This window comes from Microtus pennsylvanicus, chromosome 12 (assembly GCF_037038515.1).
Source record: "Microtus pennsylvanicus isolate mMicPen1 chromosome 12, mMicPen1.hap1, whole genome shotgun sequence".
NCBI lineage: Eukaryota > Metazoa > Chordata > Mammalia > Rodentia > Cricetidae > Microtus > Microtus pennsylvanicus.
The window spans coordinates 29,195,251-29,219,430 of record NC_134590.1 but is presented as its reverse complement, the minus strand read 5'-3'; the positions used below and the strand labels follow the sequence as shown (position 1 = coordinate 29,219,430).

At 44.5% G+C, this 24,180-nt stretch overlaps 1 protein-coding gene across 9 annotated transcripts in view; it reads right to left on the bottom strand.

Moving 5' to 3' along the window:
• The window catches only part of Fryl (FRY like transcription coactivator), a 225,016-nt gene that overhangs the window by 100,846 nt on the left and 99,990 nt on the right, over positions 1 to 24,180 (bottom strand). For all 9 annotated transcript variants that reach the window (XM_075943110.1, XM_075943111.1, XM_075943109.1 and 6 more), the window contains 4 exons: positions 14,181 to 14,380; positions 5,116 to 5,169; positions 2,047 to 2,186; positions 633 to 729 (listed from right to left, as the gene is read on the bottom strand). In XM_075943110.1, the coding sequence (XP_075799225.1) occupies positions 633 to 729; positions 2,047 to 2,186; positions 5,116 to 5,169; positions 14,181 to 14,300 (411 nt within the window). In that variant the 5' untranslated portion in view covers positions 14,301 to 14,380. The remainder of the gene's footprint in view (positions 1 to 632; positions 730 to 2,046; positions 2,187 to 5,115; positions 5,170 to 14,180; positions 14,381 to 24,180) is intronic.

The following is a 24,180-nucleotide window of genomic DNA, read 5'->3' as shown; positions in this document are numbered from 1 at the left end:
AAAAAAGACAATCGTCAAATGAATACAGGTATATTTGTATGCACACCTTTATTAATTTTTAACAAATGACATGTCTAGCTTTTTTTGTTTGTTTGTCTTTGTTTTTCGAGACAGGGTTTCTCTGTGGTTTTGAAGCCTGTCCTGGAACTCGTTCTTGTAGACCAGGCTGGTCTCGAACTCACAGAGATCTGCTTGCCTCTGCCTCCCAAGTGCTGGGATTAAAGGCGTGCGCCACCACCGCCCGGCCTCATGTCTAGCTTTTTTTTTTTTTACTTACACCTCATGGAAATTAAGTGGGAGAAAAAAGAGATTAAGTAGTGGAATGAGGAGCAGACAGTACTTAGAGCTAAAAGGTCCATTTAACTTCTCCTTGCTAATATGATCCTGCATCTTGGATGGCATATAGAGGTAAAAGAATAGGGACAGATAGGCACAGAGCAAGCGAGCCCCGGGCAACGGAAAGACACGTACTTAAGTTAAATGATCTGATGACTACGTGGGCTGGAATCGGTGATAACATCCTAAATGAAGACCGTGAAACATGAAGGAATCGGTGATAAATGAAGACCGTGAAACATGAAGGCACAGCACACAGCGGGAGATTCCGACTTGTGAGGTACGAAGGCACTTACCTGCTTTAGAACTTCAACCAAAACTAAACAAAAGATGAAGTCTACAGCTAGGTCCCGCCGCTCTAGTAGATAATCTCTCTCACGATGCTGCTCATCCCTGAAACAACAAGCCAACATGAGAACTGCATAGGGCCTCCAGGTTCTAAAGTGGCTCCCGTGTAGAGGTTGGTTAGTGCTGTTTCCTGCATTCCTCCCTAGCTCAAGTGTGCATGAGTGAGTGCGTCTGTGGCCTGTGGGGGACGGGGGGTTTATTCCCAGCACCAAATGTGATGGGGACACTTTGCTTCAAAAACTACATGGATGCCATGTTCTGTCATTTTTTTACATTGACTCTTTATATATGTACCTCACTGTTCTATCTAATAGAATTTGTCCTAATCGAAGAATTGGCAAGAAGAAAAATACTTTAAGTTTCATCAGAAAACCTAGTAGGGCTTCATATTTCATTGGTAGCTTTTTGTTGTTATAGGACGGCCACTTGTTTGTTTCCTGACCACCCAGCAGCTCAGACCCCAGAAATAATCACACAGAAACTACATTACTTAAATCACTGCTTGGCCCATTAGCTCTAGCTTCTTATCGGCTAACTCTTACATCTTAATCGAACACATCTCCATTAATCATTGTATCGTCACATGGCTGTGGCTTACCGGCTAAAGTTCTGGTGTCTTTCTCTGGTGGGGCTACAGGGCTTCTCTCTAACTCCTCCTTCTTTCTCCCAGCATTCAGTCTAGTTTTCCCCACCTACCTCTATATTCCTTGTGCAGGCCCAAGACAGTTTCTTTACTAACCAATGGTATTCACAGCATGCAGAGGGGAATCCCACATCATTTTGTTGTTACTGTTGTTATGAACTAAGCAAAAGTACTAACTTTTCTAGATGAAAACACAATGTGGGGTAACTTTCTCACACACCTAAGGTGAATCTTTACATGGGACACACACCAAAGTATAGTACTAAGCTGCCAGCAGGCACCTGAATGATGATGTTCTATGTAACCCAAGATCCTTTGGGAAGTTTGGAGACAGAAGACAAGCTCTTTGGGTACCAATTCTTTCGTTCTCATTGTATCGCAGTGCTTCCCTGTACAAACAAGCTGGGCTTTCTCAAAGCTGGCACCGCACCTTAACTGTCTTTACAAGCTCCACACTGAATTCTGGGATGACTCTCCTGAGATCTCTTTCTGCTGACTATCCCAGTGTGGATACCCCAAGCCTTCATCAGATACAATAGATGATTAAAGTTTAAGCTGACTCGCCTTCATTCTTACTGCCACACACATGGGCGTAAACTCAACCTATACTGTTTCTAACTAAAGCAATCCATACTCGGCAGCCACATGACACAATCTCCGCTTGATAACACTATCAATCCCTTAAGCCCAGGTAAAATGAAGTTCGACAAACCACTTACCCCTTAGATTTCGTGCTAGACCTAGGCCTGTACTCGTAGGATTCATCTTCAGTTCCGTTCTGGCGTCGGTACCAGTCAAACAAGGTTCGGAGTAAGGAAGGGAGACAGTGCTCGGCTACAGAGCTCATAGAGCTTATCAACTGAAACGCAAGACAGAGCCAGGTATAACAACAGAAAGCAGCAGCGGCCAGCAGCCGCCCAGCTCCACAAACCCCTACCTGGACACGCATGGAGACAGGAACTTATATAAAACGAGTCACAGAGCTAAAAGATGAGCCAAGGCTTTGGCCATGTAATGAAATAAAACTCAGCTTAAGCTTAGGCCACAATTAAACTTTATCCCAAACCATCCAGTTTAGCTCAGTAGCTTGCCATCTTTGGGCGGCCACATGCCGCTTATGTGTGTAAGATCAAGCGTGTCTGCTACGTCACTGGTTACGCTTGTGGCGATCCCCAGAGAGCAGTGAAGTACACGGGTGAACCACTGCTTCCTTTCATAAGTGTTCTACCCACACCTTCAAAGCATTTCTGCTCCTGCCCCACCAGCCTGTCAACGCTTATATGAACGAGACTCCAAAACATTACAGTTTCTGGCTGATAAGATTTGGAGACAAAGGAGATTACACTGCGTGAGGATGGTGGAAAAGGCTCCGTCTTATCATGTACTATGGTGACACAGAAGAACTATAATTATCCTGATAGCCACAAAATAACACGGCAGAGCCACGGCAAGAACAAATTCTCGTGACTAGGACACATGAATGGATGCTATAACCATGTGTAGGGTGTGGCACCTGCTAAAATGTGGTGTGTCCCTGATGCTCTCTGAATGCCCTGGTTTGTATCTGCAATGTCCCTTGATGGCTCGGGTATCAAAGGGTTAGTGCCTGGCTCAGGCTGGTATGGGAAATGGCAGGAAATGGATCACCTGGGGGCAGGCTCTTGAAGGTAATGTTGGGATTGTGGCCCCTTCCTGCCTCTCTCTTTACCTCTGAACCATCACAAGCTACCACAGGATATACTGTGCCTTCACAGGCAGGAAGCAACAGGATCAAGTGGCCATGAACTGCAACCTCTGATACAAGGCTTTCTTCCATCCAAGTCAATTACCTTGGGTTCTTTGTCACGGCACAGAAAGCTGAGTAACACCAAATTTGAGGGGAATGCCATTGGCTTCTCCCTTGACTAAACCCAACTTTCCTAGACTAGGTAAAATGAGTTGGGCCCAGGTCACGTGTCATTGAGGATTCCAAGGAATTTTTATATCCGATTCTACCCACTGCCTCAAAAACTAACATTTTAAAATGAGCATGTAGTCAAGCATGCTCCATGAACCACTGTCGATTTATCTAAGCAAGCTGCAGAAGAGTAGCCCAGAGCTCCTTCAGTCCTGTGGCCATAGGAAGTCTTTTAATGAAGAGAAAGTGGTATCTCTAAAATTTAAATAAATTCCCTAGTGTTTCATGTTATTCATACACTTCAAAATATAGTTTATCCAGGAAAAGAGAAAAGAATGGCATAGTTTACTTAATTCCATGGCCTTCTTTTCGTTACTGAGGCCCTGTAAGCCTCTTCATGATTTCTAACTTCCGCTGGATTCCATTTATATATAGTATATAGTAATCTATATAATTTATAGATTACTATAATTGGATATGTTTTGTAATATGGGAAATTCTTGTCAAAACAAGATCTTAATCCTATTGTTCATGTGCTTTAAAAAAATTACATTTAGCTAAACTGAGCAGTATGGCTCAAATAAGACTTCGTTTAGTATCTAAGAAAGGAGAACGAAACATCATCTGTTCTGCCAAACACACTGAAACAGCTCGGCTCAAACACAACATTGTTCCTGTTAGCAAACCATTTAGCACTCATTTGAGGACTTTAATGACCGTTTGCATTAAAAACAAAAAACAAAACCCAGAAAACTTTCCTGAAAATGGCACTGTTAGAGTCCAAACACTGGTTACGCGCTCACTGAGGAAGCCAGATGCTAATGTTCTCATTACTTCTGTAGTAGAGCAAGCCCCCAAAGGACGGAGGAACTAGGAGTTCCCTTCCTGTGTGGAGTTTCTCTGTAGGCCAGCGTCTACTCACTCAAGGCATATGGAAAAGTGTCTTAGGGAACGGGTTGGAAACGCCAGTGCTCTATTGTAGAGCCCTCTCTTGGTGATGAAGGTTTAAAAAACTGTGGTCGGATCCAGCAGCACAGGACTTTGGCGAGTCCCAGCCAGCAGTCCTAAAAGTCTGCTTTATCTGATCAGTTGATCAAGTCTCAGCGTTCACTTCCTTTTCCTAGACACATTATTTTGGAAGTCAGCCATGCTCGCCACTATAACGCCAATGAATCAGTAGAGACGGGGCTTTGAATAAAGGGTCTATGAGTCTTGGCGACACCAGATGTTATCATAAATAATCAACATGTAATAAAATGAATATGGTACAAAGACATGTGCGCCAACATTTAATCTCAGCAAAGGGACAGAATTAATAAAAGAACATTTTAGATACTGAAATTCTATATACAGGTTTCCAAGAACCATGACAGGTGAAAATATGTTAAAGATTAAAAGGTAATGTTAAATTATTAATGTTAAAATGTAAGGTAGCATAATGTAAAAGTTCCAGATCCCTAGGCTAGGAATGGTGGCACATTATCTTTTAATCTCTGCATTTGAAAAGCAGAGACCCTTGGATCTCATAGAGTTCAAGGCCAGCCCGGTCTACACAGTGAGAACCTGTCTCCAAGAAAGAAACAAACAAATAGTAGGAAAAAACTGGTCCATAAAATGAGCTGGAAGGATTTAGTTAGCTCCCTGGGAAGACTTTCAAAGGTATGTTAAAGACATCATCATTGAAAAGCAACATGTCTTGATGGGCTAAGTAGACAAAAGTCAAGCCAGTTAGTTCATTGCTCAATTTTGGGAGAACCTAACCTACCATTTAGGAATAAACAGGATCACTACACAGGACAAAAGACTTTTTCAATGGTGGACACGTGCAAGCTAGATTATTAGAACAGACACAATTCCCCAAAGAAAGAGTGCTCCCCCCAAATGACAGTACCTGGTCAAACTGTAGATCTTCACCCCTCTGAAGAGATCTAGATAACAGCTTCTCCTATAAGTAAAAAACAAACAATACAGTTTAAATACAAAACATTAGGAGGCCTCCATGTGATCAGCAATTTAGACTTCACAGTTCATTTTGCTTGCGGTCACTTTCCAGTAGGTCACTTTAAAGAAAGGAAAGCCTCCATCTTACCCTTGCCAAGCAGATGACTCCAATACTCCCATGCACGGGACGTCACAGCCACTCTCTAGACAGCACTATTTATGACAAACTATTCTTTGACTAAGAAATGAAAGTTTAGCGGGGTAGTGGTGGTGTACAACGTTAATCCCAGGACTGGGGAGGCAGGGCAGGTGGATCTTTATGAGTTCAAGGCCAGCCTGGTCTACAAAGTGAGTTCTAGGACAGTCAGGGCTATAAAGAGAAACCTGGTCTCAAAAAAATAAAAAAAAAAAGAAAGAAAGAAAGAAAGAAAGAAAGTTCAACAAAGGACCTATTTAAAATGGCATCATTATGTTTTTATTGGTATGTTCGTTTGTTCAACCAGTGCTGACTAGGTTGGGAATACAGTCGAGGGGTAGGACAACTGTGTGGGAGGCCATCACTACGGGGCGGGGGTGGAGAGGGCAGGAGGGAGTTTGGGACCAACTTGAACTATACAGTAAACTCAAGGCCAGTGTGGTTTATGGAGCACAAATTGAGTCCGGTCTCAAGGGAGAGGGGGTAGGGAACATAAGTGCTTATGAATAGCATCCTCATACAACAAGGTGGCCACGACCTGTGAGGCCAGGTAGCTCGATTTGAAAGCTGTCTGGAGGACTTGAGAGCTCTGTGCTTTGCTTTTCTCATTTAAAAAGAAAATCAAACAAGTAAACATAATATTAAGTGCTGCTTTCAGAAATGAGCTAGTTTAAGGTGGGGTGGCGGACTGTCTAGTTCTATGGCTGAAATTGCTTAGAGAAACAGTGGTGGGTAGGCTGCCTGCGAGCCACTGCTCTAGAAAATGTGTTTATTGCCCCTCCCTCCCCAAAACATGACTTAGGTGTACATACGCTGCTAAGTCAGTTTTCCTCGGTGTATAATTTATTCCCTCTTCGAGGAGGGCTGGTGGAGGTATAGGCATTTTGTACATCAACTCTATTTTTAAAAACAGATTTATTGTTTTATAATTTTTTATCTTTAATTTTATGTGCATTGGTGTTTTGCCTGCATGTATGTCTGCGTGAAGGTGTCAGAAGTCTTGGAACTGCAGTAACAGGCAGCTGTGAGCTGCCATGTGGGTGCTGGGAATTGAACCCAGGTCCTCTAGAAGAACAGCCAGTGCTCTTCATTGCTGAGCCACTTATTTAATGTGTGTATTTGCACATGAGTGCAGGTGCAAACAGAGGTCAGAGGTGTGGAAGCCCCCCAGACTAGGCTTTACAGGCAATTCGACCTCGGCTAACTATCCCTCCGGGGGATGTCTCTGGCCTGTGCAAGCACCTTCACTCACGCGCACACGCCTACACACAGACACTTACCAACGAAATGGAAATAATAAAACAAGTCCTAAAGATGTGCAGGATTCGTTAAGTCTGTATCTTGACAACTGCAGTTGGTTAGAACACATCAAGAATAAACCCAGTCACCAATAATGCATCAATGCCGCACTGAAGAAATCAAGGCACCTCCCTGTGGTGTCACTGGACCACCAGCAAACCCAGCCTGAAATTCTCCACTGTTGTCTCCCTCTGTCTTCCATCAGCCTGGCTGTCTGCTGTATGAGTCTGAATCTGTGCCTGCCTGAAGGCTGTCTTGTGACTCTGTCCCCATGTCTGTGTTTTGTTGGATCTGTGTGTGCATATGCATGCTCCAAACAAAGAACCTCACTCTGTATTTACTGAACAGCGCAGAAAGCGTCACATGGTGAAGGGATGAGGGACATCGTTCAAAAGTCTTGAACAGAGTTTCCAAGGGATTAAGTTACTGACTCTAACTGGCCACAACTGACCAAAATAACAACAGTATTACAAGCATCCCTGTTTATCAAGCACTAGCAGTATCTTGTGTTCGATATTTATGGTAGATATTCATTTATGAGAAATTTTTTGGCTTATTTGCTGTTTCCCACAAATGTTTATCAGAACAGTAGTGTATTACTGAGGGTCAGGGGCATGAGAGAGTACAAACTTAAGATTGTATCTATGCATTAGCTTAGGGAAACCCAAGGCAAGGAAGGTTGGCTGTTACACTCTTCCCTTCAAGGCAGGTTAAAGAGGCTGAACACACAGTAGGACAGTCCTAAGTCTTAAGTGACTTTAAAGTGTATTATTAACTCTGACTGTGAGGTCCAGTGAAAGTTCCAGTCTCTCACAATGGAAGAGACAGTTTCAGAATATTGTATTCCCCAACAGTGAGAAGCAAGAAGTTACAAAAGGATGTCAACTAAGATGAGTAAAGACCACAGTTTCTTCTACTGTTTAGAACAACAAAGACAACAACACCTTCCAATCAATTAGAAGAATTTACTATAATTGCTAAGCAAAAGAAAGGAATGTCTTAATGTCAAGTGAATTTGAACTGAACTATTTAGACAGGCGTTTCCTATCTAAAACTTTCCGGATTCCAGTAATGTTCGTTTTATATATTTAGACTAGGTGTTCAGTATAAGAGAGGTTGATATCATACATCAAAAGGCTTTACACCGGAGCTGGGGATATAGCTCTGTGGTATGGAGTGTGTGCTTCCCACACTCACAGCCCTGGATGTGATGCCCGACACCACCAAAAGGAAGCAGGATGTCCCAAGCCTGCGAACACCCGCAAGGAGTGCACGGTTAACAAAAGGAAATCATTTTCTTCCAGGGTGTAGCCTCTGGTACGGTGCCCGTGCTCCTGTAAGCAGCTCTAAGGAAACTCACTGGGTTATTAATAAAAACAAAAATATGAAAGCAAAGGGGAGATTAGTTTGGAGGAGGAAGGACTAGTTATGGAGAACGGGACAAAAGGGCAGTGCGGAGTGAGAATGACCAACAGACATCATGATGGAGTACAGATGAAGACGGTATGATGAGACCAGTATTGTGTATAGTTAATATATACCAGTAAAACATAAGACTACAAAAACGAAAGTCTGTGACTGTTTAGATTTTTGCCATAAAAGTTTACCACCTAAGATATAAGGCAGGAAGTATATTATAGAAATGTTAATTTGTTCTTTCACAAAAATATAGTATTTGTTCTCTGAGGGAGAAATCTATATGATGGCTATATTTTGTGGACTGTGTGCTTCAACAGACAAAGGACAAAAAAAGGGAGGTTTTTTTTCCCCTCTTCTATTCTGTCTTGCTTCGCTCCCACTGTGTGCATTGTCCATGTTCTAGCCCTAGATTCTAAAAGCCAGGCACTATGATGTATTGGGGATATAAGTTAGGGAAAACCATGAGTCCCCACCTTCAATGATGTATGTTCCTGCCTTGGGCCACCAGTCACCCCGTCCAGCGACATGCTGAGTGCCTTATACTCTGGAGATTCAACCACGAAAAAACCAGAAATGATCCCCACCCTCACGCAGCTGACCACAAACTGAGAGCACAGCAGGAATCTATGTGAAGAACAGGTAAGGATGGGAGGGGACAGATTTCAGAAATGACTGAGGAGACAATGACATTTGAGCCCAGCCACAGGGAAGATTGCTGGTAGGAAGTGAAGGAAAGGTAACCCAGGTGACGTTCTTGGGCTTCAAAGGGCTCAGGACTTGGAGAACTGGGGTATCCTAAAAGAACCACCAGAGTGAAGACAAAACCAAGAGGGTTGGAGATGCAGCACAGTGCTGACCCACCAGGCACAAAACCCAGGATTCAACTTCCAAATCCACATAAACCAGGGGATGCATACCTCATGCCCTTTAGATGAGGCAGGAGGATCAGAAGTTCAAGATCACTGCTGTCTACATATGGAGCTCAAAGTCAGTCTGGAAGGCATGAGATCTTCTCTCAGTGGGGGCTGGGGAAAGGGCTGGCTGGACAAGTGTTTTGAAGGAGTGTCTGAATGAGCTTTAGAGTCTCCTTCAGACCCACCTAAATTTGGGGGGTAGTAATACTTTCACAGTAGACACAGGGCACCTGTCTTCCTTAGCAAAGGACAAAATGGAGAGGTCCCAGCTGTGAGAATACAACTGTCGATGACGTCTCACCCCAAAGACGGGTGACTAATTACAGCCAAGCCCCCACCACGTTGGCTGTGGTGGGTTGAACAAGAATGGAACACACCGGCTCCTATATCTGAATGCTGAGTCATCAGAAGAAACACTATTAGAGACAGTTTGGAGGTGTGGCTTTTTGGAGAAGGTGTGGCCTTGTTGGAGAAGTATGCCACTGGAAATGGGCTTGAGGGTTCAAAAACCTATGCCAGGCCCCGTCTCTGTCTCTCTCTCTCTCTGCCAGAAGATTAGGATGCAGCTCTCAACTGCTTCTTCAGCACCATGTCTGCCATTCTTGACCGTGCTCCTCACTATGATGATAATGGACCACGCCTCTGAAACCGTAAGCAAGGTCCCAAGTACTACTTTCCTTTATGAGAGTTGCCATGGTCTTCACAGGTCTCTTCAAAGTAGGAACAAGGACTCAGAACACTATCCAAAACCAAAACTGTTCCATTCAGGATACTGCAGGTCCTCCCATGAGACCCTGAATGGCCTCTAGAGGAAGAAGAGCTGACAGAGCCCATCCCAGTGACTACATGGGAAAATCACGTGTGTGTGTGTGTGTGTGTGTGTGTGTGTGTGTGTGCACTGCTCCAACAGTCAGAGCTTTAGAGCCTCATTCATGAAAAGAGCATGCTAAAGTCCACATGCCAGGGCACTGGCTGCTATTGCAGAGGACCCGGGTCCAGTTCCCAGTACCTGCATGGTGGCTTACAACCACCCGTAACTCCCGTTCAAGGACCTGATGCCCTCTTTTGGCCTCCATAGTACACATACACGCATGCAGGCAAAATACTCATATACGTAAAAATTGAATAAATCTTTTAAAGTTATTTTGGAAAGCATGCCAGAAGACGGTAAAAAACGAACATAAAGATGCAGTGGAACAAACTCAAAATAAAATGAGAATATTTAATATTCTCAAAAGAAAGGTAAATCGGAGAGCTTCTGAAATACAGGCCCTGAAACGAGGCACAAGGTCTGAATCAGCCCGTGACAGGCTAACATCTTGTCTTCCATTTTCTTTCTAGCCACTGACAATGGACACTATGAACAGGTAAGCCTGGAAAGCCAAGAGTCATCCATCTCAGCAAAAGTTCTTGGATTGCCTAGCATGTAGGCTGCGATTTCAATCACTGCCTGCCCTTCTGGAGTCTTCCTCCTAACAAATGAAATTAAGGGAAGAAAATCGAGCCCGGCTCCACCTCGATGGCCTCTGTAGCCTTCTTTTATTTCCATTCCTTCCATGGGAAGGAAGAAAACCGATTCTATCATTTCCCTGCAGATTAGGTTCCTGCGGCTTCTTGGCAGCCTGCTGTTCTGAGTGACCAGGAGCCAGGTCAGCATTGTCCACTTGACAAGCCCCGGGGGCTGTTGTGCTCAATCGGAAGCCTGGGAGGCTTTTCTTGAAGAACCCAAGGAGCCACGTGCGCGGGGCTGCTTATTATCTCAAAGGGTAGAGAATAAACAATAGTTTCGGGTGAAAGCACCCGAAACTATTGTCTACACACTGTCGCAGGGCTAGGGTCCGTGTGTCTTCATTATCTTGATACTATAGATCTGCAATCTATCTAGACCTGGCTAGAAATACAAACTAAGCCGCCTGACCTAGATAAGGAGGAACTGCTTCGTTAAGTGGGATGTCACGGGTAAAAATCTATATGCTGTGATGAAGGTTCAGGGGGCATTCTTAGTACGGCAGGGAGAAGAGGCAGGAACGCCCTTCTCTCAGAGTGTGATAAAGAGACAGCAGCATCCATGCTACAATAGCATTTTTTTTTTAAAGATTCATTTATTTTAACCTTAGTATACAAGTGTTTCGCCTGCAGGTACGTCTTGTGAGGGGGTCAGATTCTCTGGAACTGGAGTGGCAGATGGTTACTAGCCACTGTGGGTACTGAGAACCAAACCAGGTCCTCTGCAAGAGCAGCCAGTGTGATGTGCGATTCCCCTCTGTAAGCTGTGAACAGGACTGGTTAATTAATAAAGAAACTGCTTTGGACCTACAGCAGGGCAGAACTTAGCTAGGCAGGAAAACTAGGAGAATGCTGGGAGAAAGAGGCAGAGTGAGAGAGAGGCCATGTAAGCCACTGCCATGTGGAGATACAAAGATTAATGGAGATGGGTTAAATTAATATGTAAGAGTTAGCCAATAAGAAGCTAGAGCTAATGGACCAAGCAGTGATTTAATCAATACCGTTTCTGTGTCATTATTTTGGGGCTGAGCAGCTGGGAACCAACAAGTGGTTCCTCATGACACCAGTGCTCTTAACTGCTGAGCCATCTCTCCAGGCTCTCAGGATGGAAGCATAACTTTATAATCTCATTTTAGGATTGTGTAGCAGGTACCCCCGAAATAACCTGCTAAATGAACGAGTAAAACAGCATCGACTATTCTGAAGGAAGATGGATTAGAAGCTCTGCCTTCAACAGTGGCACTGAGTCTTCTTAGGTACACAGCGCCTATTAGGGCTGAATTCATGGTAAAGTGTAAGCTTTTGTGAAATACCTACACCACAGACCATTCTGCAGTCAACACCTGGATCCTGCCAACACGTAACCCTCACCAAAGACAACCAACCATGATACAACACAGTCATACATATGTGTATATATGTCCATCCATTACATGCATATGTGCATATATACATATTGACACGTATTATGGACAGATTGAGTGAGCGAGGGGCTAATTTGGAGACTCAGTTGTACTAGGTAACCTTCTCATACATCCTTTCACTCAAGACCTTAAGAATTTCAAAACCATAATTCTGTCAAGAATATGGGATATTTGAGACTTGACAGGACCATAACATATGAAACTGGTGGTTTTTTTTTTTTCAGTGTGTGGTAAAAGAAGAAAACTGAAGCCAGGTGATGGGTCCTGGTCATTTGACACACTACAAGATTTTTTTCCCCTTTTCTTAATTATGAGCCATTGAAGATGGCTCTGTAGCTATTCATTATATCATTAAAGGAGCATTGAAAAGAGAAACCAACATTTTGTCGGCTAATCATATTTATAATTAAAACTTATGGTTATTAATTATATCAGCAAGTTTTATAATTCTTATGTCTTAAAACTCTAAGCCAGGCATAGTGGTGCGTGCCTCTTATCCCAGCACTTGGGGGGTAAAAGCAGGTGGATGTATTTGAGGACAGACTGGTCTCCATAGTGAGTTCCAGGACAGCCAGGGCTACACGGAGAGATTCTCTCTCAACAAAAAACCAAAAACCAAAGTAAGAAAACACTTAATATGATGCAGTGTTATAAAACACATATGTGTCTGTGTGCTGGTATAAGAAAAGCATTAATTTGATATGTCAAATGCAATTCCAGAATGGTTTTTAAGTGGAGTGGACTATACACAGTTTTGGAATCCACATCCGACCGACTTTGGAACCCCATAACACATCATCTCATTGGTATGTTTACTGAGGAGCTTCCTTGACTTAGTGACTAGGAAGGAACTCACCTTCGCAATCAGTTTCATACCTAAGAAAATTCAGAGCATGTGTGATACCGCCCTCCACTCTCCTAGGGCATCAACCTTCCTCTCTTGTACCCCGTCCTGAAACAGACTGAGACTCCACCACTTCCTGGCCTTTGGCCTCAGGAGAGCAACAAGCCCTCCAAGTTCCACCTGGCAGTGAACGCCTACCCCTAATCCAGTCGGGTACAAGTCAGCAAGCTGCAGCAGCTACAATCTCGATCTTCATCAGCTTCAGTCCCTAGTCCTGAGGCGCGATACACATTCACTCCCTTCGAACGCGCAGGGCAACGTAAGTGCCATCAGCACCCCCAGTACTACCTCACCAACTAACATCCCAAAGCTAAGCCTGTTCTCTTAACGACCAGGCTGCCTTACACAAATCCAATCACCTCGCTTCATTTAATTCGGACTGTCTGTGTATTTGGCAATGATACGTCTACTCAGTCCTTAGCTTCTTTTGAAATCAGTGTTCTTTCAGCTTCAAGGTCGAAGATGCCCACAATCACCATCTCTTAGGAGATCTCCAGAAGAATTCCCAGCCACCAATCAAGCCATTTCACATGGCCAGATCGCCAGTAACTCTAATAATACACGCAAACGAAAAACGCTCTTCTTCACCTAAGGGCTTCAAGAGAGAGCCAAGTCAGGGCACTGCCCCCTTCTAAGATCCCAAACATCTGCCACTCGTAACTAACTCCAGGGCTGCTCCTACTTAATCCCCCTCAAATGCCACTGAGTCTGCTACTGCTCTCTCTTCTGCTTTTAAGGTCCTGGTTCACAGCAGCCTGAACTATGAACGATTGTCTCCTTGCGTCTCTAACTGCAGGATCTTACCCACACGTTTATTTTTGGCAGTCCTCCTCATCACAGCCCCTGATCACGTCTCATGTAACATTAGTGTAGAGATGTGTAAAGTCAGCTACGGTGGCACACGTCTCCAATCCTCGCACTCGGAAAGCACAGTTGGGTCAGGAGCTCAGGGTCATCTCTGGCAACAAGGCAAGTTCAAGGCCAACCTGAACCACGTGAGACCCTGACTCAAAAATCATAATTCAAAGAATGAGATGCTCACTAGGGTAAGTTTGCTATAGCCTTTACACCAATCCGTAGAACAGTCCAGCTTCTCTTTCCGGTCCTGTTAGGTTTTATTGAGCCACACGATTTCCACCTGTGCAGCCACGTCTTTCCCTTACTTATCCCTAAGAATTTATCGGAGCGGATTCTGAAGCCACTGCTGCTGCCAGGATCAGCACTTTACAACAATCCTAGCCCTTAAATGTGTTCGAGGATATTATTCCCTTTCAAAAATTCCTATTATACCAGCTAATGCAAAAGTTAAAAAAAAAAACGAAAGAAATGAGATTTATAGACAGTTCTACTCACCAAGGGTTCGGCCATTACAACTTCAATTTTCTTTTCAGCTTGAACAGCAAATTCTGCAAAGAGGCTCTTGATGACATATTCACCAGGCTTGACATCGGGGTCAATCGTGATGTTTGACATGATGCTCTTCTTTCTTCCCGAAGAGGGATGCAGGCTGGAGGCAGCGCAGAACTTATTCACTTTGCTGACTGGAGCTGAAGCTAAAAGTCAGAGAAACAAAAGAGCCCTGTATGAATAACCGGCTCCGCAGAGCCTACTCCATCCACCTCACGGGACTCGCACTGCGCCAAGCCCTCCCCGATCTCATCTCACTCACCATTCTCCCTGAATCCCTTTCGGGGCTTGCTGCTCTGACATCTGCCTAGCCCCACGCTGTGTTTACTACGCACTGCAATTTCTCCACTTTGTTCAGGTGACTTCCAAAACGTCAGGCATTCTCAGCTGCTCTGTTTGGGCCTAGATGATTCCTCTGAACCTAGAAGTGCCTGGCACACCGCAGGTGCACGACAAATACTTACCGAATAACTGGACTCTGGTCAGATGGCCCAGAGCAGTGGTTCTCAAGCTGTGGGTCGCGACCCCTTTGGCAAACCTCTATCTCCAAAAATATTTACATTATGATTCTTAATAACAGCAAATTCACAGTTATAAAGCAGCAACAAAAATAATTTTATGGTTGGGGGGGGGCTCACCACAACACGAGGAACTGTGTTAAAGGGCTGAAGCATCAGCAAGGTTGAGAACCACTGTGCTAGAGTAATGAAGAAAATTAAAGAGAAAGCAAAACAAGTACATGAAACAGGAGCGGGATTGGGAGCCGAAAGGTGATACCTCAGGAAGCATGCGCAGGAAAGCTGAAGAAGCCACACCTAGGCGCAGGCCTAAACGAGGGAAAGAGGAGGAGAACAAAGCGGTGGGGACTGAACACACGCGGACAGAAGGACAAGGGCGGGCCTGGGGTGGAGGGGGATGAGAGGAGGTCAGCCCGCGGAACACAGAGGGCCCTTTAGGACACCGTGAAGAACCTTTCCGTGGAAAGTATTAAGGTGGGGAGGGGTGGGATCTGACTTGTCCTTGTAAACCTCTCTGGCTCCTCTGGAGGAGTCTGAGAAACCCAGACACGGCACCAGGGATGCCAGCCCAGAAATCCAAGTGAGATGACCAAGCTTGGTACAGAGGATGTGGAAAGGAAAGGCTCTGAGCTTTGTCCAGTTCCTGTGCTGCTGATGTGAGGTGCAGGAACCAACAGTAACTCACAGTATCTCACTGACCGTCTCAGAGGACGCTGGGCTCTCTAACTCAGACAATGTGCTATCTGGAAGGAGTAAGGCCTATGGGGCTGGATGGAAACCCTGCAAGCCTACCTCACAACTGCCTATAACTCAACCAGTCACGTCCGTCTTCCCAGCCTGAGGCTTAATACAAACTACTCTACAGCAGCAGGCATGACTTCTCCTGGCCTGGCGTGCCCACACAGAAGTCTGTGCTTCTCTTCTACCAACTCATCTCCAGCTCCTGCCCTCTCCATAGAAGGAGCTGTCATTTGATTAACTCCATCCCTAAAACGGGGAAGCAGAACACAGTGACTCAAACACTGAATAGCTATGGATGTATATATTACGATAGGAAATTTGCCCCAAAAGGTATCGATTCAAAGCCTAAATTGCATTTTTAGGTCAAAGAAGAACTGAGTCTAAGTGGGGCATTGAATGCCTGCAATTCCGGCACTCACAAGGCTGAAGGAGTCAGGTTCATGAGTTTGAGACCAGTGGGGTGGGAAAGCAATCGCTAAGCCAGCCTGTGCCACACAGTGATGGAGGTGGGGGAGGGCATCTCAAAAAATTAAAAAAAAAAAAACCTGCTCTATAAAATACAGCATGGGAGAATTTACTTGCAAAATAAATTTTCCAAAAAAAAAATGCAATAATCTACAAACTGCTAATATCGAACCAAAAAACAAACACCTTTTATTAGCACCAAGTCAAAACACATTTTGTATTCTAGAATTAAAATTGTATCATAAAAACAATCCACGACAAAAATTCGCAGTCCCTGGAACAGAGCACACATTATTCCAACAATGACCTGCTTGTCTCCGACGCATCACGGCCCAACATTGTGCATTATCAAGGAGGGAACCCGTCAACAAGTGTCACTGCGGAAATAGCTGCAGATCTTACATTTCTAGAAATTATTTTTGGCCCCGTAAGAGCCGCAGACACTTGTCGTCTCAAACAGCCGTCACTGCTGTCTACTCGCTTCGAATGGAACCATGGTAAAAGGTCTAAGACAGCGGACCTCAACCTGTGCATCGCGCAGGATCAGATCCTGCCTATTTTTACATTAGGATTCAAAGCAGTAGCACAGCCATGATTATGAAGTAGCAATGAAATAATGTTACGGCTGGGGGTCACCACAACACGAGAGGAGCTGTACTAAAGGGTCCCAGCATCAGGAGGTTGAGAGCCTCTGCTCTCAGGGATCATGACGTGTGAAAGACACGTGTCAAGGAAATCAGAGTTCCGGGAAAAACTTCATTTCTACGTTGAAAACTCAAAAACTTACGAACACCAAATGTTTATGATTAGGCACGTTAAAACAATATTTCAGTTTACCTTTTAGTGTGCTTTTAGCAAACGGTTGTTGTATTTACTACTACAAAACAAGGGTGTGTGTGGGGGGGGGGGATTTCAATCATCTGGTTGAAATGTCAGGCCATTTAACATCCTAATAACAGAGGGCTAGAAAAGAACCTAAATTTTCACAGCGCAGTTAACGGAATGCTGCAAGAGCAACTGAGAAGATATGATCCAAAAACACGAGACGGCATGAGAAAGTATACAAAAGACAACCTCAGATTTAAAACAAAAACAACAACAAGAATATATTCACACAACCAAACTGGGAGGCAGGCAAATACTGCAGCGTATCATACAGAGAATTAATCACTTACGTAGTCATTCACAAAGCACAAATGGATGACTTAGAAAACCACCAGTTCCTTCAAATAGACCACAGGGCAGAAGATAATGAGCAAGGGTAAGGGATACGTACGTAAGAGCCCACGAAGCACAAAGTCATGCTCGGTTTTACTGATTTGCTAGTAACAAGTAAGAACTAGACATTTGTCTTCTGTCAAAGTGCTGGGAGGGCCGGACAGAGCAAGCCATGGGGAGCAAGACCGTAGGGGAAAGGTATCCTCCATGGCCTCACCATCCGGTCCGGCCTTCTGTGCTTGGCTTTCTACCCTGACTTCCTCCAGGGATGGACTGTTTACTGTAAGCTGAAGTGAAATAAACCGTTTACCTATCCTCAGGTACCTTTTGGTCATGTATTTTATCACGTTAACAGAAACCCTAGCCAAGATACACATGACATTTGACTGCTTGAGTTAATTTTGGGGGGGCGGGGGTTTCGAGACAGGGTTTCTCTGTAGCTTTGGAGCCTGTCCTGGAACTAGCTCTTGTAGACCAGGCTGGCCTCGAACTCCCAGAGATATGCCTGCATCTGCCTCCCAAGTGCTGGGATTAAAGGCATGCGCCACCATCGCCCGGCAAGTTAATATTTTTTTAATATTAAATATTTTAAAAAGTTAAATATTTTAAAAATTTTAAAAAGAACTTTATTCTAGTATTTAAATTTTTAATTATGTATATGTCTGTTCATGCAGTGCTCAGCGAGGCCACTAGAGGGTGCTGCCTCCCCTGGAGCTGGAAATACAGATTGTTGTAAGTCAGCCAATAGAGGTGCTGGGAACTGTACTCATGTTCTCTGGATAAACTGAGTCATCTCTCCAGCCCAAACAATATTTCTCTACATGCAATTATAGAATCCTGTCCACAAAGGAATAGAAGCACATATGTTAAAGTGTACGTCTTAAGAACATGGCCCAGACTTGAATTACAAACGGAAGAATCCAATGTCACATTAAACACTCTTGGAATATAAACCTATTGACCACAAATACCTATATTAGAATAAAGCAAGAATTAAATGTTTTATATCTGAGCACTTTTATTCTTTAGTTCATTCTCTATAGCACTGTGCTGATACAGTATACACAATAAAACAGCTGTCATGTTAATAAAACACGAGTAAAAAGCAAATAAAAAGAGACAGAGCCCTTGAACCGTGTGTATCTGGGGTCATTCTAACAATGGGCTCTGGGGCTGTTCGAACGCATGGCTCAGTAGGCAAAGGGCTTGTTCTCAGCCTGAGGACCAGACTTCAATCCCCAACACCCACGTAATGCCAGGTATGGAGGTATGTATCTGTGATGCCAGTTCTGGGGGTGGGCAGAGATAGCTGTGTCCCTGCAGCTCCCTGGCAGGCCAGCCTCACCCAAATCAGGGCACTCCAGGTTCAGTGAGAGACTTGCTCAAAAATAAGGTGGGAGGTAATCTAGGAAGGTACCCAACACTGACCTCTGGTCTTCACACACACACACACACACACACACACACGCCCCTCTGTAGATACAGGTTCATACACCTCAGATACATACAGTTCACACATTTATATAGGGGTCTATGTGATATGGAAATGTAATGGCTCCATAGAGTTGCTTACTATTTATAATCATTATTCCTTATACCAACTGAATAATAAGTTTTGATAACACCCAAGGGGAAAGGGGTGTAAGGTAAATAAATGGCCTTAGAACAAGAATTAAAAACAACAATAAAGACTTCACAAGTCAAAAGCAAACTAGTTTTAAAAAAAGCAAACCCAGGCCAGAGAGTGATTTCCTGGCCACCAATGAACTGATTCTAAAGTTTGTACGGCAGGAGAATAAGGCCTGGGGACTGTCGCTATCTGACTTCAGGGCTTATTATAAAGCTACAGTCATCAAGGCATTGTGCTGCTGGCAAAGGAAGAGACAAACAGATCAAGGGGCAGAACAGACAGCCCAGAAATAGACCCACACAAGTACAGTCCACTGATCTCTGACAAGGGAGCAAAGGAAAGGCAGCGAATAAGGACTTTTCAACACACGCGGCTGCAACAGCCCGACACCCACATGCCTAAGAAAAAAAAGCAAAAGAATTTAAACAGAACATTTAGCTTCCACAAAAAAAAAAAAATGGAACATACAGACCTAAACATGAAATGCAAAAACTCTATTATCTCCCGGAAGACGGTAGAAAAATCTAGGTGATCTTGATTTCAGTGCTGCCTGTTAGGACACACGCCAAAGCCAAGATCCACGAATGGAAAGGGGAAAACTTATTAACAACACTAGTGACAGACACACACACACACACACACCACACACACACAAAGTCAATGACGAAGATCAGAAGACTAGCCCCGAGGAAGAAAAAAAAAATCTAATAAAGAATTTGCTTGCAAAATATATAAACAACAATGGTAAAACAAAAAAAAGAAAAAAGAACCCAACATAAAAGCAGGCACTTCACAAAGACTCACAGATGCCAGGCGAGAAGATGCCCATCCCAATAACGTCCCTAAGAAACAGTCAACAGCAAAGTATCACCGCACAGCTCCTGGAGTAGCGGAACCCCCAGGCTGACCACGTCTTGTAGGAAGGGAGACAAGCGGGAACAGAACTGTCTGTCATTCATTGCCGGTGGCAAGGCAAGATGGGGCAAACCATGTGGGAAGAAGGCTCGGCACTTTCTTACAAAACTGAACATGTTCTTCCTGCGATACCCATCGCCCCTGCTCATGGTTCTCACCTGTAGGAGCTAAACTGTATGCCCATACCACAACCTGCACACTGCTTCCAGTTAATTTGTAACAGCTTTGATGGACGCAACCAGCCAGGATATTCTTCAGTGGGCGGGTGGAGGCATCCACACAAGGGGCTACTGCTTGGCGTGTTCATGAAGCTAGCCATTGAACCACCAAAACCAGAAGAATCTTTCTAAGATTATTACATTATTTACTTATTGTGTATGTGGTGGGGGGAGAGTGTTCCATGTCACTGCATCCACGTGGAGGTCCGAGGACAACCCATGAGAGTCAATTCTCTCTTTTGATCAGGTGGGTTCCCGGCATTGAACCCAAGTCACCAGGCTTGGCAGCACCCGTCTTTACCCACTGAACCATCCTGCCTTCCAAGATGGAAGGATCTCAAAGTATATTATTCAGTGGGCAACCACTCAACCAAATTCCTGGGGAAACCACACGGAGGAGTAAACTGGTTCTAAATCAATCTCAACTTCTCTCTCCTTCCTTCTTTGCCTTTTTTCTTTTTCTTTCTTTCTTTCTTTTCTTTTTTTTTTTTTTTTTTTTTTTTTTTTGAGACAGGGCTTCTCTCTGTAGTCCTAGCTTTCCTAGAACTCGCTCTGTAGACCAGGTTGGCCTCGAACTCAGAGATTCACCTGCCTCTGCTTCCCAAGTGCTGGGATTAAAGGTGTGCACCACCACCCAGCTAACTAGCTCCAAATTAGTATTACTTGTCACACAGAAGAACAAATTCTGATGCATGCTCCTGCCGTAGCTGATAAGAACTTGCCTTTGGGAACCTTACTGCCCCCAGAACTGCATGATTGCCAGTTCTTTATCCTCTAAGGTCCATCAGACTTTTTTGGTTGAATCTTTTAACTTATTTACAATGCAAAGGTCTAAAAAATGAGAAAAGGCTCACTTTGAGAGATAAACATATCCCTGTATTTTGCTGTAACTCTTTCTTTCTTCGTTTATTTATTTTATTCTAGTCTACTGTCTGCCTCGAAGTTTCTCTGGATACTACTGCAGATTGTCTTCCAAGATTTAACTAGTTCTTCCGGGTGCGCTTACTAAAATTTTGTGCTGGCTGTATCACCAGAAAATAAATCAAATCCATTTTTTGTTGTTGGTGGTGGGTTTTGTTTTCTTCGAGACAGGGTTTATCTGTAGCTTTGAAGCCTATCCTGGAACTAGCTATTGTAGACCAGGCTGGCCTTGAACTCACAGAGATCTGCCTGCCTCTGCCTCCCAAGTGCTGGGATTAAAGGCATGTGCCATCACTGTCCAGCCTAAATCCATTCTTTTTTTTTTTTTTTTTTGGTTTTTTGAGACATTCTTGAATACGTGTTTGGGCTCCTCGTTCTGTGTATTAGCACTCTGTTTCTCTGTTGGCTCCAAGCTAGTAGTTACTGTGGCTTTGGGGCAGGGTGTTACATCTTGTGCCACACCTTCCTACAGGCAAACTTCAATGCTGCTCACACTGCTGGGCTATACACATCTCTACACGCTAACTTAGGGGAAAAATATAAAAAGACCATGTAGCCGGCATGGTGGCTCACAACTTCAATCCCAATATTCCGAGACTCACATAGGCACATGGATCTCTGCAAATTTGAGGCCAGTCTGGTCTACATAGTGAGCTCCAGGTCAGGCAGGGCTACATGGTGAGACGCTGCTTTAAAAGAGAAGGGAACAGGAGGAAAACTAAAGTCCATGTTCAGAAGCTGAACACATATCTATCTTGTTAATTCCAATCCCGAAATATTCTGCTCCTCTACTGTGTGAATGAAATCATTTTTCCACACTAGTTAGTCCAGTTGCTTTCTCCTCATTCAACTGTAACAGGTAACATTGTTTTCTCCTCATTCAACTGTAACGGGTAACATTGTTTTCTCCTCATTCAACTGTAACGGGTAACATTGTTTTCTCCTCATTCAACTGTAACAGGTAACATTGTTTTCTCCTCATTCAACTGTAACGGGTAACATTGTTTTCTCCTCATTCAACTGTAACGGGTAACATTGTTTTCTCCTCATTCAACTGTAACAGGTAACATCGTTTTCTCCTCATTCAACTGTAACGGGTAACATCGTTTTCTCCTCATTCAACTGTAACGGGTAACATAATTAAAACTTTTGCTTGTTCTCCGAGCAGCTGTTTCAAAACTGTTTATTTATCCTAATCGAAACTATTTCCACTAAAAACAGTTTCTAAACATAGAAGTCCTGTGACATCTCTGGCATGTGTTCAATGTTTTTTTTTTATTTGAAATCTTCCACAGAAATATTCTATATTCCAAAGCTCAAGGAAAACGAGCCATCTTCTAAATAACCCATTACTTACTCGGCTAGAGAATTCCAGTTATGATGGTCTTGACTCCGAATGGAGCTCGGCTCAAGCCATCCTAGAAACCCAGAGATAAGGCAGTATTTGAAGAATATGCTGGCTGGCGGGCGTGGGGCTCATGAGGCCCCACAGCTAGCTGGGAGCTACTGCCAACTGAGGGCTGCCGGGCCAGGGAGAGTCAGTTTTCTTCAGGGGTGTGGCTCTTGGTGGGTTGCCATGCTCCAGTGGCTGGCACCACACCCATGTGCACAGCACTAAATTGACTCAGTGAATATTTAAAAAAAAAAAAACTTACAAAGGTCTGGGATTAAAGGTTGAAGCAGGAGGATTGCAAACTCACCGCCTGTGTTACACAGTGAGACCTGATCTCAAATAACATAAAAGGCAACGTGGAAAGCTTTGGCAAGTTCACAACTTGGCTGGAAAAGCAGTGTATGCCATGGTCCAGTTAAGCAGCATAGCACTGTTAACCCCGGGAAGGTTAACAGAGAAGCCATGGTGTTTGTACCGAGACCCTGGGAAAGCTGCCTCGGGACTAGCCACCAAATCAGCAAGTCCACTCAAGATTGGAAATGCGGTCATATAGATTTGTTTCAAAGGCTTTGCTGGCTCAGTGCTTCTCAGAACAGAACTATGAGGTACCCCGCCCCGCCCCGAAGGCCCAGTGAAAGATTCCAAGGCTGCAATGGCTGTGGCTCAGGCAGGCCCAGGTTCAGCCGGTACTGACACAGGACGCCGGCTGTGCAAGCATGCGGAATACACAAGTCACAGAGGGATGGCAGCTTCCACAAGATTCCAAGTGAGCGTGAGTCCCTTCAGCGAGGCCTAAGGAAGGTGAACTGTGAAGTCTGGATACCCCCAAGAATGTAGAGGTGTCGGCATGGCGCAAAACCTCCTATAGCAAGCTGCAGACAACCCGCAAACACCTGCCCAAGAGACAAGTCACATGCAGCGAATGAGGCCAGAGGAGCCAAACACGCAAACCCTGGGAACCCACTCCCCCCAAACACACAAACCCTGGGAACCCACTCCCCCCAAACACGTAAACCCTGGGAACCCACTCCCCCCAAACATGCAAACCCTGGGAACCCACTCTCCCCAAACACGCAAACCCTGGGAACCCACTCCCCCCAAACACGCAAACCCTGGGAACCCACTCCCCCCAAACACGCAAACCCTGGGAACCCACCTCCCCCAAACACGCAAACCCTGGGAACCCACTACCCCCAAACACGCAAACCCTGGGAACCCATTCCCCCCAACAGGCCCCGTCCTCCATAGGAAGCGCTAGGATTTAGTGCTGACCCTGTGCTTCTGCCCCGCCTGGGGCCAGCGCCTCTAACCACTTTCCTAGTTCTGGCTTCTGAAATAGCTCACTCTGTGCCTGTAACTTGTAACAGGCACACGTAACTGGGAAGTGTAATTCTCTCTGATTTTTTTGCAAAGACTCACAGTTAATTTTGCCTTCGGTCACAAAGGAGATCATGAACTTGGACTTTTGGGCAATGCCAGAACATTATTATTAACACTTTAGGGACTTGGGTACAGATGGGAAACATTTTGTACTTGGGCATAGATATGATCCTTTGGGGCTGGCCTCAGAATGCCACAGTTTAGATGGTAAGTGTGGTGGTGGGCCCGGTTCAAACGGTAGCGGTACCGAGGAGGGAGGACATGGTGGTAGAACTAGAAGCATTCCCCCAGGGAACGGCGGGACCCTGGCGCTTAGAAATGGTGGGCTCATCCAGCCACAATCTAGGAGCCATAATAAATCCTTTCTCTTTACAAGCAATTGTCTCAGGCATCTTGTTATGATGAAAAGCGGGTAGGTTTCAAGGCGTAAAACCCATCTCTATTAAAAATAGGAACAAAATAAAGGTGCTGACTTAGGCCTTATTGTTCACTACCATTCTGGAGGCTATAGGTAATACACGCAAATGTAACAACATAAGAAAACTGT